Source organism: Sminthopsis crassicaudata, chromosome 1 (assembly GCF_048593235.1).
Source record: "Sminthopsis crassicaudata isolate SCR6 chromosome 1, ASM4859323v1, whole genome shotgun sequence".
NCBI classification, from domain to species: domain Eukaryota; kingdom Metazoa; phylum Chordata; class Mammalia; order Dasyuromorphia; family Dasyuridae; genus Sminthopsis; species Sminthopsis crassicaudata.
Window position 1 is genome coordinate 518058587 of NC_133617.1, and position 20726 is coordinate 518079312.

General features: G+C 33.4%; 1 protein-coding gene across 1 annotated transcript in view; it reads left to right on the forward strand.

Annotated features, from left to right (window-relative positions):
- The window catches only part of LRRC2 (leucine rich repeat containing 2), a 175984-nt gene that overhangs the window by 136812 nt on the left and 18446 nt on the right, over positions 1-20726 (forward strand). Inside the window, exon 6 of the mRNA XM_074281698.1 lies at positions 19734-19879. Coding sequence (XP_074137799.1) covers positions 19734-19879 — 146 coding nt within the window. The remainder of the gene's footprint in view (positions 1-19733; positions 19880-20726) is intronic.

Below are 20726 nucleotides of genomic sequence, written 5' to 3' on the forward strand. Positions count from 1 at the left end.
AAACTGTACAAATAATGGCTTTGCTTTACTGTTTTGTTGATTATCTGGACTTAAAAAAGTAATATAGAAAATGTTAATAAAACATATTAAATTTAAAAGCACATCCTGCATTTTAGAAGCTGATTATTAAACATTTACCAATGCATTTTCATTCTTTTTCTTTCTTCATCCTTTAGCTCATTACAGCCTAATTATTTATTTATCCCAAAGGAGGATGTTATTGGAAGAAAGGTATGGCCTTTAAATGACAGCCCCTAACTTGTAGTTATACCCTGTTTAGCATGGCTTGTGATTTGGGGACTTTGACCTATTTTGATGTGAAAAACTCACTGTTTTCCATGACTCTCTTCATCAATCAGTAGCTTCTTTTTATCACACTCACAAATGGTGCATTTGTCCTACTTAACTTATTAGAATTAACAAGAAGGATGGCCTTATTTGGATTTTAATCAGCTAGCCTGTTCTTCCACAATACCCTGACATTATCTTGCATCTTCCCTCACTTTTGGTCAAAGAGAAAGTAAGGAAAAAATCCACAATTATATAAATGCTGTGATTACACCATTGTGTGAGGACCTTATTGATGACTTTCCCCCAATTATTCATTTCCCTGATGGCTAAATTTAAAGTCTTTTGAAGATGGAGCTTGTAGTACAGTTCATTTAACTGCAAAAACCCTTTTCATTTTGGTTCCTTTAGGGATGATTAACACATACCAAGGATAAGATACAGAACTGTTTTCTGTTAGTGTTTGGAAACAACATGTAATAAGCATTAATGAATGATGATTTTTCTGACTGCCTGTTTTCTGATTTTACAGATAAGGGAACCAAGTCCAAGAAAGGTTAAGAATGACTTTCTAGGGTCACACATCTTTGAATAGAGAAATTGTTTGGGGATGGTTTGATGAAAACATGAAAGTTAATTATTACTTGCTTTATGTAAGAGTCACTTATGAGAAGGTAGAGGGAGAATTATTTATGATGTTAGATAAAGGTGTAATTTGAATTTATTTAGACACTCCTTATAATTTTATTTTTAGACAAAGAAGAGACTTCCTTGAAGAGCTGGACAAATGTTTGAAAGCAATATATAACAGTGGAAGAGAATATATTTTTTACATAAGGCCACTGAGAGTCCTACCAAATTTCATGTTCTGTGATTCTGAATTGGTTTTAGGGATGGAATAAAAAAGGGAGGATAATGAATTCTTCCTGATCACATGCAAAATTATATAGACATTAATCTTCCTAGTCAGTTCAGAAGGAGACTGAAGCATCAGGATAATGACTAAGTTATTCTCTCAAGTGAAAATGAAAGTTCTTACACAGGTGCTATATTCTATCCTTCTTCTCCTATGATTCCATATATGAAATGCTAAATCAGATTCCATGAAGGAAGTTGGAATATGCTTCTTATGCAGAAAGATTTACCTCGTTAATATACCTGTATGTGTTCTATCCTTGGATAAGTAAGGATAGCACAGTTACAAATTCTAAGAAATGAAATTATATCATTACATATGTAACATTACAAGACTCTGAGAGTTACTATTCCAATTCCCCTTCAAAAAGTCAAGTCAGATTCCTTATAGAGGAAATCTACTTCTCCTCTTCTGCAAGTACCTCAAGAGTACTCCTGATGACTTGAGTTGTCTTTTTAATTCTTTGATCTTAAATTCCTCCTATTCCAGTGTATTCTCCCTGAATATCATTGATCCAGTGATTAGTGCCCCAAATCACTGGTCAGTTATCTTTTTTATATATAATTGATATGTTTCTAATATCAATTAACTTTTTACAAAGGAATAAATACTAAAGGAGAAGGGAACAAGCTTTCATTAAGCACTGATGTGTTTGAGGCATTGTGCTAAGTGGTTTATAAATATCTTATTTGATCTTCGCTAACACACTGGGAGGTAAGTGCTAAGAAGATTTAGCAAAAAGAGAAATACAAACACAGCTCCCTTCTATACCTCTGTTCCTAGAGAGAATGGGCTAAAATTTACAATGTATTTGATACACCAAATTCACTATTAGATATGAAATAGCTGGCAGACAGAATTGTCTTCCTATTTATAGGAAATTATAATTGTCTGTTAAATCCTGAGGATTATTCTTCTCTTTTGTAGTCCCCACAGGACATGGCTGCTAGAAAACCCTAGTATGAACCTATTAAGATCTCTTAAAATTCTTGACAAAACTAAAGAAAAAGGAAATTATCTCTATTGCAGATGTAGTTTTTCTTGGTAATGAGGCATGGTGTATATGAAAAAAGGACACACCCTCATAGCTCTGAAATTCAAAGTCATTCTTAAACCTCATCAGTAAAAATGTTCAAGTCCTTTACTGAGATATTTTGGATTAATTTAGTTGTAAAGTAACAGCCAACCAAAAGATCATTTCACCACACAGTAAGTGGATAGGAAACAAATCAGAAGACAGCTGAGTATAATCTGAAGAGGAAAGCCAGACTCTTTATTGCTTCTAGGAGCAGGATTAGCAAATGTCAGGTCAGTACCTTACATTGCTCTCAAGTCTAGCTTTCATTGGCCGGACTCCTGTAAATACACACAATTGTCAAAGATAGAGAATTTTTGTATCAACAAGTATTTATTAAGAAGGTACTATGTACCAATGCCAAGCTTTGGAGATAAAATGAAAGATAAATTATAGCATGCTAATAAGGAAGACAAAATGTAACTAATAAAGCATATACATTATATATATATGTATATATATGTATATATACACACACACACAGTATAAATGTGAAATAATCTGGAGACAGAGAGGGATAGAGCTCTGGGAAAGACTTTTAGTAGGAGGTAGAATTTGACTTGTATCATAAAGGAAGTCAAGGAAAAAATGATACAGAAGTGAGTAGGGAGAGCATACCAGATATGAGAGACAGTTAGTAGAAAGGGTCAAAACAGGGGGATGGAGAGTATGGAAATGCCAAGAAGCAAAGCCTAGTAGGATTGTAGAGACCATGAAGGGGAGAAAAATACAAAAAGACTGCAGAGTAGGAAGGGGATTTATTAGTAGCTTTAAATACCAAGCATAGGATTTTATTTTAGGTTCCTGCATTAAGCTTTATGGGACATCCTATATTTAATTTTGGAGGTAATTGGGAGCCACTGGAATTTATTGAATAGGTGATAAAAGGTAAGATAGTTAAATCTATGCCTTAAGAAAGTGACTTTGGTAGGGGATGAGGATGCATTTGAAGGAAGGAGAGATGAGATAAGAAGATCAACTTCTACAGGCAAGAGCTGATAAAGGTGTGAACTGTGGAACCAGTGTAATTTGGAAAGGGTCATATACAGGAGACTTTTGAATGTAGAAATGGAATGATTTGTTAATGTTTTGTATATATTGGGAAATGAGATGAAAAGTTAAAAATGATTCCTTGATTGTGAGTCTGAGTGGTTGGGAGAATGGTAATGCCCTCAATAGTGATAGGGAATTCTTCCTATCCCTAGTAATTTCACTAGCCCTGCCCTCTAATTCCAGTACCTACTTCACAGGATTGCTCTGAAGAATATATTTTGTATCCTTTAAATCTTACATTGTAAGTTATTATAGTGCCAAAAATATAGTTATACAAAGAAAACATATGAAGTTGAACCCATTATCTTAAGCAAGGTTGAAGGCACATTCCAATTTTTTTCACCTGTCACAGAGCTAGATGCATTCCAAGTTTTCTTTTATTTCTAAGATTCTGCAGTTCTACAATATGTAATATCAGCATTCAAAAGCTAAAGCATCATTTTAAAAGAAGGAAAATGATAGAAAGTACATAAACAATGGAACTCAGTCAAAAATTTATCTCTTCCACTGACATTTCAGGGAATCAATAGAAGTATAGTTTTATTTTTAAGGTGTCTGTTTTGTTTTTACTTCAAAACTTTGCTTGGCAATAGTTGCATTCTCTAACCAAGATTGAAAGTGCCCTGCAAGTAAACCCATGAAATGTGGTGCCACATTGATGCTTCCAACTACTTCTGCCAAAATACTACCAAGCCAAGGGGCAAAAACAGCTCTCTGTCAAGATGGCTTTAAGTCACAGTGCCAGCTGTTTGTTGAAGGTATGGAAATACTATGCATTTTTTAAAAGAAAAGAACACATAAAGGATGTAAACAAAAAAGTAATGTAATCAAGACAGAATTATATTCAGAGGAAAAGTATTTGCTTTTTTCTTCTGGATCTTGTGCCAATAATATTTAAATATGGTTAATGGTTCCAAAAAACAAAACAAAACAGAAAACCAGGATATTATCTTAAGGTAATACCAGTATTATTAGTATACAGTATCAACAACATTCTTCTGGGACATATCCTAATATCTGCAAATTTTTAAGAAGTATGAATGAAATAATAAAAAATAATTTAATCATAGCATGCTAAGCAAAGTGCTAAGTGCTATGGCTACAGAGAAAAAAACAGAGAGAATTTCTGTTCTCAAGGATCTCACATTTTAATTGAGGTAGGTCAGATTTATAGGAGAGTACAGTGGCTGTTCAAATGATAATTTCCAGTGGTCCTTAGGGACTTAGCAATCATTGGACCAACTACCTTATGAAGCCTTTGAGAATATGTATTAAAGGAGAAATGAAAGATAAGTTCAAGGGATAAAAATCCAGAAAATTATACACCCCAACAAATGTGCCAATATTTTGCAAGTTTTATTTTGCCTAAACTGATACTGGCATTTATTAGTTATATGAGTCATTTAATCTTTCTGAGTGTTAGTTTCTTTATTTGTAAAAAAGAGGTGATAATGCAGGTATACAGCATAGTGCTGTAGTATAGTTCAAATAAAATAATATATGTAATAAACTCTGAAAATTGTAAAGTACTCTATATGCCTGTTCTTAATATCTTGACAAATTTGGTAAGACATGTTGTGGATGGTTCTCTGTGACTTTATCGTCTCTCCCTCATCTAGCCTCCAATGGAATTATACCCTTCTTTGAGCTTTGTAGACATAAATCTGAATCACTTTCTGTAAACAATTGAATGCAGATTCTTTAAAGGCAATCAATCCATTAACTACCAACATTCGGCTCCTCTTTTTTACTTCCATAAGACATTACACTCTGACCTGCTGCTCAATAGAGAATTCTACCTAAGGGGAAACTCACAAAGACCCCATTAAGGCAGTAAAGAACTTCAGTGTCTAGGATTTTAGAGGTACTCCTTTGTGATATGTTCTCTACATGTCTCATTGCCTTTATACTTTGTTTGAGCCAGTTCTTTATACAGATTTTATATATGCATGGGAAGAGTGCACTCTTTTATGCAGGAAAGGGGAGTGATTATATAATTATCATTCTTGCTATGCTACATAGTGAATCTCTTTTTTAAAAAATCAAAAATCTAAAAGAGTTGTATTGGTTGGTAGACAATGGGCCATAACTAATGGGGATTCAGAATTTTAAAAATCCTGGTGTTCTTCAGGTTACTCTTAGAACAGTGAGAGATAGGAGTAGTGGGCTTTCATCTGGGGATCCAACCTGTCATTGTGAGGGGGAGATGGAAGATTGATCCCAGAGAGGGTACTAATAATGTTAATTTATTTTTATGAGGGTTGTATGTGTATGTGTGTGTTAATTATTTTTTTATTAGAGAAGAAATAAATGACAATTTTGTAGCTTCTAGTTATGGATATAGTTCTGTATCTAGCTTTGCCTAGTGAATATTTTTCTAATAGAGAACCTGTTAATCTTTTTGGGAGAGGCTTGAGACATAATCCATAACTAAATTTTGTTTAAGTGATTCTCATCCTCCCCTTCCCACCTCCCTGAACTCTTAAATTGCAAGACAAGTGTCTGAATAAAGTCTGATTTTCTCTCTTTGGCATCATGCTTTTACTATGATTGAAATTGGTCCAAATAAATCCACAAGAACAGTTACTTATGGGAGGGGAATATTTTATTTGTCCTTAACACTAGCATTTGTAATAGAAGTAATGGTAGTTGGGCTAGCTCTCAATTGGTATAAAAGAATTAAAACCAAATGGATTTAAGACTGTTAGAAAATAAATTAGAAGAACATGCAATAGTTTATCTGTTAGATCTATGCCTAAGTGAAGACTTTATGACCAGAGATAAAGAGCAATACAGGATGTAAAATGGAAAATTTTGATGACTTTAAATTTAAAAAAGTTTTGCACAAACAAAACCAATGTAGCCAAGATTAGAAAAAAACTGCGGGAAATTTTACATCAATAATTGAGTCAAATTTATAAGAACCCAAATCAAAAGAGGGAAGGGGAAAGGGAGAGAATTTGGAACTTAAAATATAAAAAATAAATGTTAAAATAGGTTTTATATATAATTTGAAAATATTTTAAATCATTTTAGAATATAGGGTACATAAGTGTGTGGAAGTTTATAGACACAATGATTATAAGTAGTAGGTGTATCTTTAATATGATCTCTCAATGGATATGTTGATAAGTATAAGCTATTTCATGTCTATGGCATGGTGAGTTAATGACTGTGCTTCTGTGAATATAACCAGTTAGTTACAAAATGCTGGACAAGTTTTAGGATTATTTATTCTCCCAATACCTGGAGATAGTTTTTTGAATAGATTTAGGTGCCAGATCCTTAATCCTTTGAATGGGATGGTATCCCATGATGTGTGAAGATTCTAAATTGGATTTTGAGGCTTTTTTTCTGCAGCATCATAGGAGTCAGTACAAATTAGGGAATGTCTAATTCCTTTTTGACAATAATTCATCTGTTCACCTTTTCCTCTCATCACTTATCCTAAAGCTATTTAAAAACTTCATTATAAACTCTATTCATCACTCAGAGGACATGGATTTAAATCCAAGGACCATCTTTTGCTTCTTTTTTGTATCTCCAGCACTTAGCACAGTGTTTGGCACATCCTTTGTTCTTAACAAATGTTTATCAATTGATGGGTTGGTTCGTTGATTAGTTGATTCTTTTATAATTAAGTATGTGATTTGGGGCAAGTCATTTAATTTCTCTAGGATTCACTTTTCTCACATGTAAAATGAGGGAGTAAATAACTTTGAAAGTCCCTTTTAATTTTACATCTTATTGCCCTTTGATCTTAGATTAATTAAAAAATTAATGGGAGGTAACTTTTTTTGTATTAATTGCTAACAAAATTCCAGAGCTAAAGTAGTGACCAGAGGTAGAAAACAATGGTTTGAGAGTTAGTCTTGGTCTGAGTCTCAAATCTGTAACTACTAGCTTTATTTTGGCCTTGCATATTCTCTAAATTTCATATTTTATGTCTATAAAGAGATTATATTTATGTTACTTAGAAATTAAATTATCTTTAAGATATTCTTGCTTTAAAATTATTATTTCTAGGAACACTGAAAACTTTTCTATGCATAGATTATAGAAACAAAGGCAATAGAATTTACTAGTCAGTTATTTTGAATGACAGTAGTAAAACTGGAATAAAACGAGATCCATAAGCCTTTTTACAAAACAGCAACCAACATCCTTTCTTTTAATTTTGCCTTTAATTGTCAAAAGAATAGGAAAGAGATTTATAATATCATATAAGTTCATCATCATGATAAAGAACCATATAAGTGGCTTTTCAACTAATGATAACTATCATAATTAAATATAAATTTGATTTATATTTGTGACCAGATATTTAAGCCATCAAATATTATTAAAATGAAGTTGACAAATCATTTCCAGTTTATCCTGTATGTATATTTTCATTTCTAATATCCATTACATCTCTCTTCTAAAGAAGCTCAATTGGAGCTTCTTCCTTCTTCCTCCTCCACATCTCAATTCTCCCCATGAGGAAATATTTTGTCTGTCGTTTGAAAGATAAAAGAAAAATGTTCCCTCTCTCAATATGATTTCTGCTGTAACTATACAGATAAGGATTTTGATTTGGGCTCTTGCTTTTTTTTCCCTATTTATATAAGGGAGAGGAGATAAACAATTGAGAAAGAAATGTTTGTAAGGAAATAGCTTTGGGAGCTGTTTACCTTGTGAATGGAATTGTGATTCCTTCCTCAAGTCTCCATGGTCTTTGGGATGAAAGAGCAGGAAGTAGATAGTTTAGACAGTGGTGCTGCTCCCTCCTTCCTCCTGTTCTACCTATGGAAAGGAAGAAATGGATGGAGATGTTAGAATAATGAGATTTAGATTCAGGGAACCAAATGATGAGATTAGGGTTTCTGGTAGTCAAGGAGTCAGAATGATGAGGTTAGTGGCAGGATCAGGGTTCAGGGAACCAAATGAAGAGGTTTGGCTCCCCTAAATCCCCTTGGGATTTGGCACATGGGTAGGGAGTTTTGGGAACCCCCTTTTTCTGGCGGTGCAGAAGTCCTTGGTAAAGGAATTTATGAACTCAAAAAGCTAGACTGATAAGAAAGATAGTTTATAATAGCCATAGGGAAGTCACCCTTTGCTATGCATAAACAGAAAGGCTGAATTCTTTAGTGGCAAAGACCCAACAGAGAGATATAAACTAAAGTCCCGACAGAGAGATATAAAATCTTGTTAGGGAAATAGGTGAGGATAAAGAGAGGGTAATGCTTAAAGAGAATATCCCAGCAGGCAGAGTTTGCTATGCCAGGAAGAGAGAGAGTTTCTTTGGCATGGCATATTAGCTCCTCTGCAAGGAGTGGGTTTAAAATTGCCGTTTTTATAATAGAAGCCTTTGGCTACAAGCTGAGGGCAGTTCTTGATAGGGATGGGTACAGCTTGAACTGAATTTGAATACAATTGAAAGAGTCTCTTTAATTCAATGGGAAGCTTACCAGTAGTGAGTGTTATCAATGCCTGTCTCTCAGGATCTTTTACAGAGGCCAGGATTGAAGGAGAATCTGTTCTTCAAGTTTTAGAGTTTCAGGGCTCCCTTCTTCATCTCTTTCCAACAATGAAATGATCCAGACTAGTTCCAATGATCTTACAATGAAGAGAGCCATTTGCACCCAGAGAGAAGATTGTTGGAACTGAGTGTGGATCACAACATAGCATTTTCAGTTTTTTTGTTGTTTGCTTCCATTTTGTTTTCTTTCCTTTTTTTTCCCTTTTTGTTCAGATTTTTCTTGTACAGTAAGATAATTGTGGAGATATGTACAGAAAAATTGTACATATTTAGCATATATTGGGTTATAGCATATATTTGGGGTTCGGGGGAAAGGAGGGAAAAATTGGAACACAAGGTTTTGAAAGGGTAAATGATGAAAATTATATATGCATATGTTTTGAAAAGAAAAAGCTTTATTAAAAAATATGTCACCTGTTTGTGACTTCTAGGTAATAAGTTTTTATTGCTTGTATCTTCCTGGCAATATATTTAGGCCAATGACCTAGAGGTACAGACAATATTCTTTCTTAAAATTATGCTGCAGGGACTTTCTGATTTTACAGCTCACCAAATGTCACAAGTAAATTTTTGAAAATGTCTTCCTAAAATGAATGATGATATATTGATCCTTTAAGAAAAACCAGACATCAAAACAGAAAAATAGGAAACATTATGCTTTTAGGGACATATATGTCTGTTTATCTATCTATCTATCTATTGGAATATATATAAATGTATATATACTGTATGTGTGTACACACACAGTGTCTAGTTTGTGGTATGTGTCTAGTTTGAGGCAGCTAGAGGAGCACAGTGGATGGGCTTGGAACCAAGAAAATCTGAATTCAAATGTGGTCTCAGACATACTAAAATGTGCAACTCTGGACAAATTGTTTAATCTCTGATTGCATTTACCTCCTATGGTTGTTGTGAGAATAAAATAAGATAATAACTATAAAGCACTTAGCACAATGCCTGGATAATAGTAAGTGCTATATAGAGATTCATGATTATTAGCTATTAATATTTAGGAAGAAGGAATGCAGCTGTCTGGCTTGTAATTTCAAATTTCCTTGTAGTCAGGAAGGCCAGAATTCTAATTCTATCTTAGATAGTAACTAGCTATGTATTCCAGGGCAAATCACTTAACAACTCATTGTCTAAATTTCTTCATCTATAAAATGAAGATATCTATCTTACTATATTGTTAGAATCAAAGAAGATAAATTGTAAGAGTGATCTGTAAACCTCAATAAAGTGCTATTTAAGTGTTAGGGATTGTTGTTACTTTATCCAATAAAACCTTTTCTCAACCATTTTATTTATTTATTTGTCAACCATAGGAAATAGTGTATATTATATAGTGTACACTATATAGTATAATAGAAAGAGTTCTGGGCTATTATTCTAAAGATGAAGATTTTGGGCTAATCTGTCTAATTCTGACATCCTTTAGGGGTAAAACTAGGATATCTTTATGTTTCTTTTCAGTTCTGAAAATCTATCATTCTAATTCCAAAAGTTACAATGTCTAAGTTGTATTTTACATGTAAAGTGAAGAATTGAAGAAACTATTTAGATGATATAAACCAACTATCACCTTAGGACATATCTTAGGTAGGGTGAATTTGAGAGAAGTAAAACTGGTGTCAGAGAAAGCTACTATTAAGCCACTGCAATATTCCAGGTAGGTAAGGAACAAGTTCTAAGGACATCTCTTAACTTTATGATTCCCCTTTAGAATGTTTCTCTACTTTGATGTTGCATTGAAGTGGCACCCAAGGTGGAGATGGCTGATTTTAAAGTGACATGTCCGAAATGACTTCTGTATTTTAAATGGAATCATTATCTTGGAAGCTGAATTTAATAGTGTTGTAGTCTATAATCGAATTTCTTTCACTCAATAACTCTACATAGAGTTCACCAGCTCTCAAAGCCTGCATGATCTCAGGAAAACTCCCAATCACTTGAGCTGAGACCACAAGGTTGATAGGAAGGTTGCCCCATGTCTCTCTAGCACCCTAATCCAGCCTTGCTATGTCTCAAAATGGAAACTCTTCAAAGATCTTGTTAGAAGAACTTTGTGAAAGGTATAAAACATAGGGAATAGTCAAGTAAGTAATCAGCACTCTTAAGATAGCACTTGGACAGCTAAGTTACTCAAGATCCATTCCAATCCTCTCACCAAATTCTCTGAGAACTTATGGTCAAGGCACTGTGCTAGGTACTTAAAATTAGTCAATTAGATTAAAGTTCATGAATGGTTCTATCTTTAAAAAAATTTAGGTGCCTCTATATGCCCTGAAAATAAACTCTTATTCCTATTACTTAAGCCAGAGAGAAAACAATATTTTATTTTTATATTCCCCAATTTTTAGAATATGTTACCTATCTATCCATATATCTCTCAACAAAACATGTCCAAATGAGTCAAACTTGAAACAGAGACAATGATAGTTATTTTGCATATATACAAATCTATGTGTTTGGGTATATACATGTAGGTGTATACACATGAATACACACTTAAATATGAATGTTTTTGCATATGTATGCACACACAATTAGTTCCAATTCTATTTTCTCAAGCAATATGTTGGATTGACTCAAAAATGTCTCTCTGTCTCTGTCTCTTTCCTTATGTTTGTCTACTCTCTCAGCATTTTATTTCTCTTATTTACCATCTTAAGCTAACTTAAAGAGTTTTTGAAGGTAGCACCTTCTGGGATTTTGGAAGGAAAGTTGTTCAGGAAGGTAACAGTCTCCACAGTTAAGTCAAATACACAATTATTTATTAAATTCCTACTATGAGCCAGACACTATGTTAAACACCAACGCATAAGAAAAGAAAAAAGAAAAAAGAAAAAGCAATCCATACATTTACAGAACTACTAATAAAATGGAGGAAAGCATATAAAAGCAATTATGTATAAACAAGATAGAAACAGGATGAATTGAAGATAATCTCCAAAGAAAGGCATTAAAGTGGAATGAAGAAAAGCTTCTTACAGAAGGTTGCATTTTTGCTGAGACATGGAAGAGGTCAGAGTGGCCAGACGGAGGGATAAGGAAGGACAGAATTCCTGACATGCACAACAACTAGTAAAATGTCTAGAATTGAGAGATGGAGGATCTTATGTGAAGAACAGTAAAGTAGCTAAATCTGTATTGAGGGGTCTAAGGTGTAAGAAGATTAGAAAAAAAAAAAAACAGATTATGTAGGTTTTTTAAATCCAGAGGGAAGATTTTATATTTGATGTTGGATTAGTTTACCACATTATTCCAGATAGCATTGGCACTCATTTTCTATTGCTCAAATAACAACACATTAAAGTTATTGAACATTAATAAATTTTATAGAATACTAAGATAAACAGTGGCAAGGGAATGCACAGATATCACAGTGGGGAAGGATAACTGCTGTGGATGTATGCTGACTGCGCTCAGCCAGCTGCCTTAGAGAATTAGGCTTTTCTGTTAACTCTTTCTACTCATAGAGAAATGAAACAAAACTGCAGAGAAATGGGAAAATCAGTTTCAGCTATTTTCTCCCTAAGTCAGACCCATGAGAGGAAGAATTTGTTTTTAAGAGGATCAGGAGTTATCTTACCCAAACTGGTCCACTACATTTAATCCTTACCAGTCACAATCATTTCATTGTTAACTAGAGGCAGCCACAGTTGTGCTAGTGAAAGGTACATTTTTCAATCTTTTAATGAGAGAGCAGAGAAGCCCATATATGTGTATTTTATTCTTTGTGGACTTAAAAATGGAGGCAGCTTGAGCTTTCCTCTTCAGTCATAGTTTCTTTCTCCTCTCCAGGAATTTTTGTTAACTATTCTACTTATTCCATCTTCTATGCCCTTGTTCCTGGCCTCAATAACCAATGGACTCCTGAGAACATTTTTATTTTCATGGTTATCCCATCATAGAGTCAAATTCTGATGCAGGATTAGTGAACTATTTAAGATCTTATTTCCTTCTCTACTTCTTGTTGTGTTATTCACATTCTTCAAAAATAACAGACTAGGTTTCTTTCCAAGCTTTATTTAAATCTGTTTTAGCCTTCAATGCTTTTTTTTTTTTTTTATGAATTGTTACTGTTCTTAACCTCCTTATTCTCCGAGGATTTTACATTATCATCTTATACTGCTCCTGGCTGGGATTTTTCTTCATCTGGCAAAAAGCAAGTTTTTATGTATAGATGGATAGTACCGGTTAGTATAGGGTTTTTTTTGTTGTCCTCATACGGACAATTTACATGCAGAGATTAAGCTTCCTCAACAGGAGTAATAGTTCTGTGTCAGAGTTGTTCTTTTAAAATATTAAATTTTATTATTAAAGGATATTAAAAGATGATATTCAGATGAAGAAATTAAAGCCACTTCTAGTTATATTACAATCATTATTGAGCGAAATGCAAATTAAGACAACTCTGAGGTACCACTTCATACCTCTCAAATCAGCTAAGATAACAGGAAAAGATAATGATAAATGTTGGAGGGGATGTAGGAAAACTAGGACACTGATACATTGTTGGTGGAGCTGTGAAAGAATCCAGCCATTCTGGAGAGCAAATTGGAAGTGTGTTCAAAGGGCTATAAAACTGTGCATATCTTTTGATCCAGCAGTGTTTCTACTGGGTCTGTATCCCAAAGAGATCATAAAAAAGGGAAAAGGACCCACATTTGTAAAAATGTTTGTAGTAGCAAGGAACTGGAAATTGAGTGGATGCTTTTCAGTTGGAGAAAGGCTGAATAAATTATGTTATATGAATGCAATGGAATATTATTGTTCTATAAGAAATGATCAGCAGGTTGACCAGAAATGTGTGAAGAGACGTACATGAACCAATGTTAAATGAAGTGAGTAGAACCAAGGGAACATTGTACACAGCAACAACAAGATTATGTGATGATCAACTGTGATGGATTTAGCTCTTTTCAACAATGAAGTGATTCAGGGTAATTCCAATAGTCTTGTGATGGAGAAAATCATCCACATCCAGACATATGATTATGGGGACTGAATGTGGATCACAACATAATATTTTTATCTTTGTTTTTTATTGTTTGTTGTTTGCTTGCTTGTTTTTTTCTCATTTTTCCCTTTTTGATCTGATTTTTTTGTGCAGCATGATAAATTGGAAATATATTTAGAAGAATTGTACATGTTTAACCTATGTTGTGTTACTTGCTCTCTAGGAAAGGGGAAAGATGAGTAGAGAGGGAGAAAAAATTTAGAATACAAGATTTTTACAATGTTGAAAATTATCTTTGCATGTATTTTGAAAAGTAAAAGATATTCTTATTTTAAAAAGAAAAAAATACATATTACATTAAAAAACTAGCTGGAACTTCTTTATGTGGGTCAGGGTAGAATTGCTGATGATTTAGATGATTTAGAAATGATTCTACATTGGTAATCAGCTATTTTCTATTGGTAAAAATATGATCAATTTCCTTTTTAAAAAATGATATGTTGTGTTTGTCATGTCCAAAGCATCCCAACTTTCTTCTCAAATAAAGTATCCATGTTATATAGACAGCAAAATATAGCTCACAAATATTTAACCTTTCTCATATCTCACAGGAATTTTCCCTTTAGACTACAAACTTTTAACCTCTCTCATATAATTTCTGAATCTTATTTTCCAATTCATTTTATTTCATCTTCTTTTATGCTTGACTTTGCTTTGAAATTGTACACTACTAAATTATATATCAATTTAATTTTAGAGATATTGCCAAGGCATTTATAAATGTTCTCTACTTCTTCATTCACTATTCAAATAGAAACAAAGCCCTATGGGCTTCATATTACCCTAGAAAACCACATATTAACTTCATCCATGTTATGTTATATTTTTATTTATTTTGTTAATATTTTCCAATTACATATTAATTTTGCCAGGACCACCCTCAAGTTTTGTGGCTGCTTATGGCAGATAGGCCTTGAGTTTAACACCTCTGTACTATATCATATGCTATCACATAAGCTTTGTCTTCACAGTAATCTTTTTAGAAAATGCTTGTTATGATCATTATAATATGAAGTGATCAGGCATCCCATGAAATGATCCTTTGTGATACCTTCAGATATGTGATAAAATCAACTTTGCCAATTTCATTATTTTCATTTCTAAGAGGGAATCTGTGAGCCATTCTTTCATTTATCTCTAATTTCTTCTTGTCTATTAACTTCATCTATAGCAAGGTATCAAGATCTAGATTAGATGCTTTGATTCATCCTCCATTATGCATATTCATTGGCCATTGAACAAGGAATTAAGCACCAGGCTAGTGCAGCAGTTTAGGTGTGAGGTGATAAGGGCTCTGCATCAGTATAGTTGCAGAAGAAAGGGAGAATAGACAAGAAATGCTAAGAATATTGAAACAATTGAACTTGATCATTGGTAGAATTTGGGGAAGGGGTGAGAGATCAAGAGATTGAATGACATCCTAGTTTATGATTCCAGGAAATTGGGATGGGGTCCTTGACAGTAATAAGAAAGTTTGGAAGAGATAACAGTTTTTTGGGGAAGAAAATGAGTTTAGTTTGACATATGTTGGGTTTAGGATGCCATCCAATTTAAAATGGAAAAAAGTCTGTTGGTAATACAAAATTAAAGTTAGGGCTAGACAATTGAATTAGAGTATCATCTATACAGAAATAATAATTGAAATAATGGGAGCTAATGAGAACTCCCAGAAGAAAGGAGAAAGCCCAGGACAGGATAGGAAAGGACAGGAAATAAGACAGAGCCTAGTTATGTTGTGATCTTTAAATTGAGACAATACTAATATTGATGAGATCAAAAAAACCATTATAGTATAGAAATACAATATGGTGTTAACATTTCTACTATTAGTGTGCATTTCCTTGTGGGCAAGAACTATTTTTGCTTATGTATACCTAGTTTAGTGCAAGGCACACAATAAGTGCTTAATAAATGACATTTTTTTCCTTCTGGCAAACATTGACCAAAATGTAGTTTTAATATTAAACAATATTGTAAAGTGCCTTCAGTGTCAATTTTTTCTTAGGAATCTTTTGTTTGTTTGTTTGCCATCTACTGTGGCTATGTGTACAATACACACACACACAGATACACACACACACAAAGTACACTTGCACTTTCTTGGTTTTGCAGAGTTCTCAAGGAGATCTTGATGCTAGAAATGGATGCCTGTTGGTGTAAATAGTACTGCACTCAATAGAGAAATAAAGAAATATAATCAAAGCAGCAATTATTTTGGAAACAATTTAGAAAAAAAAAACCTAACAGAATCAGTTTAATAGGAACTCTTTTTTATACTGAATTCAAGCACAATTCTTTAAAAAATGATTGTTTGTAAAGAGAGAGAACAGTTTATAATAATCATGCCCTTCATCTTAGAGACCTCAGTTTCCCCTTTAGAAAGTAATTACTGGCTGATAGAGTTTTTGCTACTCAATAAAAAAGCCCTTTCAACATTTAACTGTTTTTATTTTATGAACAATGCATTTAGTATCAAGTATTTAGTCTGAGGTGTTATTGTTTAATATCTTTTTTGACTTGATATTATGGCTTTCTATAAAACAGATAGCTTTAAAATATACTTAATGCATTTAAAATGTATTCAGATGAAAGGTATTACTCTACATTAATATTATATTTATGTGTTTGGGTCAAACTATTCTATTAGTTATTCATGTAATGCCTATTGCCATAGGCATTTATAAAAATTGGTGAAGGCTTGAAGGTTTAAATGGCTCTTTAAAGAGATTTTGTAAAGATTTATTCTCAAGAACAGCACAGATTTTATTCATAAATTTCCCATCCAAGTCAATAACAGTTAGCCATTAAAATCTTGAGTTCAAAAATAACTATCAAATTTGCACACTCCATCAAATTGTAGAGCTATCTTTTTTTTTCATGATAGTCTGTTACTTTGTCTTTCACAAACAAAGCTATATATGAGGTCAAAAATATTTTCTTTCACTATCATTTCAATGTTTCTGCACTCAGAAAAGTAGGAACAGAGAGTATATAAGAATCCATATTATAAATACCTATAATACTTATTCTAGCAGAGTTGCTATGCAAATAAAAATGAGATGATACATGTAAAGGGCTTTGTGATCTGTAAAAATTCCATACAAATGTCAGTTATTACTATTAATTAGTAATTAACTCTTAGAGTTCTTTTTGAAATTCAATTCTCATATAATTCAGTTGACTCAAAATAAATAACTTTCTTATTCCTTGACTCTTCATTCTCACTGCCATCACCCACCCTGTGTCCAATATGATGCCAAGTATTATTAATTTTTATCTTTAGCATATCTCTTATATTATCCCTTCTCTCTTTTGACAGCTTAGTACAAGCCCTCATGACTGTTGCAAAAGACTTTGGTTGGTTTGTCTCCCTCCAGTCTAGTCTCTATTCAACTATCAAACTAATCTTTCTAAAGCACAGATGCAACCATGTCACCCTCCTCCTCTATTCAATAAATTCTAGGGGCTCCCCATCATCTCCAGTATCAAATATAAAACCCTCTGATTGTCATTCAAAACCCTTTACAACCTACTCCCTTCCTACTTTTCTAGTCTTGATTCTTCGAGGGACAATGTTTTCATTGCTGCTCCATCTCCTGACTCCCAGGCATCTTCACTGGCTAGAATAGTCTTCCTCCTCATCTTTACCTCCTGGCTTTTCCGACTTCCTTCAAATCTCACTTTAATTCCTACCTTCTATAAGAATGTTTCCAGATCTATCTTAACTCTAGTATCTCCCCTAGAGTTATCTTCATTTTATCAAATATGTGGGCAGCTAAATGGGACTGTGGATAAACTGCTGAACCTGGAGCCAGGACAGGAATTCAAGTCTAGTCTTAGACACTTACTAACTGTGGGAACCAGGGCAAGTCATTAGCCATGTTTGCCTCAATTTGTTCATATGTAAAATGAGCTATAGAAGGAAATGGCAAATCAATTCAACCAAAAAAAGCCCAAATAGGGGTTTTCTTTTCACCATTACCACTATTAGCAACTGTGTATACATGTATGTATGTATGTATGTATCATTACAGTTAGAAGCCCAAGGTCCTTGCAAAGATACACATATACTTATATGTATATATGCATATACATACACAAATATATACACTATATATCTTTAATCTATATAATTATAATTTTAAATATAAATTACATATATGCAAACAATATATCTATATTTTAATCTCGATATAACTATGATTATAACCATAACTCTATACATGTGCAAAGTATGCATATATCTATGCATGTATATATGTATGTGGTTTGTACATAGTTTGAATGTTTTCTTCATTGTGTTGTGAGCTCCTTGAAAGCAAGGATTGTGTTTAGTCTTTCTTTATATCTCATTGTTATGTGCCTGGAACACAATAAGCAATTAATAAATGCTTGGTTTGTTGGTTGTTTTTCTTTGTTCTTGAAAAGAATCAAAATGACATCATTATGTTGGAGACAAGGTATACTGTATCCAGCTGGTTAATCAGACCAATACAAGCGCAGAATGCTTTACCATAAGTCAAGAACAAATAGTCCATATGAAAATTCAAAGTGGAGATGTCTCTAAATTTGCACATCTCTTGTTTCTTTTGATATACTACTATTCTGCTTCTGATGCAAGCATGCTATTGATCCATTCTCAGCTTCTCTCATGTCACAAAATCAATTCCAAAGTTGTTCATAGTGTCCTTGTATCATAAGTGTCTTTGTATCAGTCCATCTGATCACCATATGTGCACCTGTGTTGTGTGAGGTCTCTATAAAATAGTTTGACACTCAAAGAATGTGGCCAGTTCATCTGAATTGCACTCTCTGAAGTAGAGTTTGAATGCTTAGAGGTTTGGAGAAAGGCAGTATTTTATCTTGCTTGGTAATCTTCAGAATTTTCCTAAGACAATTCAAAAAGAAGCAATTCAGTTTTCTGGCATGGCACTGGGGTATTGTTCAAGTTTCACAGGCATACAACTAATTGACTGATTGACATTACTCCCATGCTCCAGTCAAATAAAACTACTAACCATTCCCTGAACAAACTGAAACCTGTCATTCTTTTTTCTTAGCATGCCCTTCCAACACAATCTATGATTGTTGAATTTCTTTCTGTTCAAATCCAGACTCCAAAATGAGCTCCTTCATACAGTTTTTCTTTATGCACAGCTGCATAAAGAAAATGTAGTATATTTACCTATAACTATTGTACTTTATACCTCTTTTCTGAATTTTCCATATCTCATTGTATTACATTGGGGGGGGGGGGTCTAGTACTGTCTTAAGTAAGCTCCTTGAGGATAAAGACCAATTATTCAATCAATAATCAACATGCATTGATTAAGTGCTTAGTGATAAGCATTGAGCTATTCTAGAGATATACAAAAGGCAAAAAACAAAACAAAACAAAAACAAAAAGCAAAACCAGTTCCTAACTTTAACCAGCTCATAGTTTAATTGGGGGGACAACATATAAATGACTAGGTGCACATAAAATAGAACAGATGGAAAGTCTTTTGAGACAATAAGGCACTCACATTTCAAAAGGTGAGATTTCAACTGAGTGATGAAGGCAGCCATGGAAATTAATGGACAGAAGTGAGGAGATAGACTATTTCAGGCATAAGCAATAGTCAATGTAAAGACATGGTGGAAGGTAGTGCGTGGGATGAGATGTGTTGTGTGTGACAAACTGGTAAATCAATGTAGTTGTTTGTCACACAAAGCACTCCTTCCCTTTCTATGGAAGTCCCCCCCCATTTCCAGAGTGGCAAACAAAATAAAGCAAACAAAATCCTTCAAACAAATACATTTGTAGATTTTAAAAAGTCTCTAAAATGTAATTTAAATGTTTTTTTTTTCTTTCTAGCTAAGTAATTTGAAACAAGTTACATTTGTAGATGTGTCAGCAAATAAGTTGTCCAGTATTCCCATATGTGTTCTCCGGATGTCAAATTTACAGTGGTTGGACATCAGCAGCAATCACCTAAATGATCTTCCACAAGATATAGACAGGTAGCTATTTACATTACAAGGTAAATATTTGATTTTTCCTAAAAAGTGTAACTAGATATTACCTTGGAGAAAACATGTAACAAATTTTTAAAAAAAATAACAGTTAATTGTAAGCATTCCTTTGGTTTCTGAAAAGGCTTTTGCTATATGAGGTAGTGGAAATAATTCTTGTTTCTCAGTCATGTCACTCTTCATAAGTCTCTGGAGTTTTTTGGCATTGATACTAGAGTGGTTTGGACATTTCTTTCTCTAGCTCATTTTACAGATAAGGAAACTGAGGCAAACAGGGATAAATGACTTGCCAAAGGTCCCATGGTTAGTAAGTGTCTTAGGATAGATTTGAACTCAAGAAAATGAGTTTTTCTGACTTCAGGCCTGCACTACCAATGGAAAATGTTATTTTTGATTCCATTAGACATGGGTTGAAGTTTCGTTTGACTGGCGCTCCCTCAGTAAGCATGTGCCATTAGGAAAGTTATTTCATTTTCTGAACTGTTTTTTCCATTTGTAAAATGGACATAATATTTGTACTTCTTACCTCATAAATTTCTTTTAAGGAATGGCTTTGTATAATTTAAAGCCTATGCTGTGAATGTCATTTAATGTTAGTGATTAACAATCACTTTATGGATTCTTTGCTTCAAGTACTATTTAACTCACTTAAATCTTTAATTGGCACCTCATTGTACCATTACCTTTTTGTATTCAATTTAATTTAACAAGCACTTATCAAATGGCTACTATGTGAAAGGAATTATATTAAGCTAATGTGAGATCTAGTGATGCTACATCAACATATCTGAAATGAAACACTCACATTGTTTATTTCCTCTTCCCTATGCAAGTC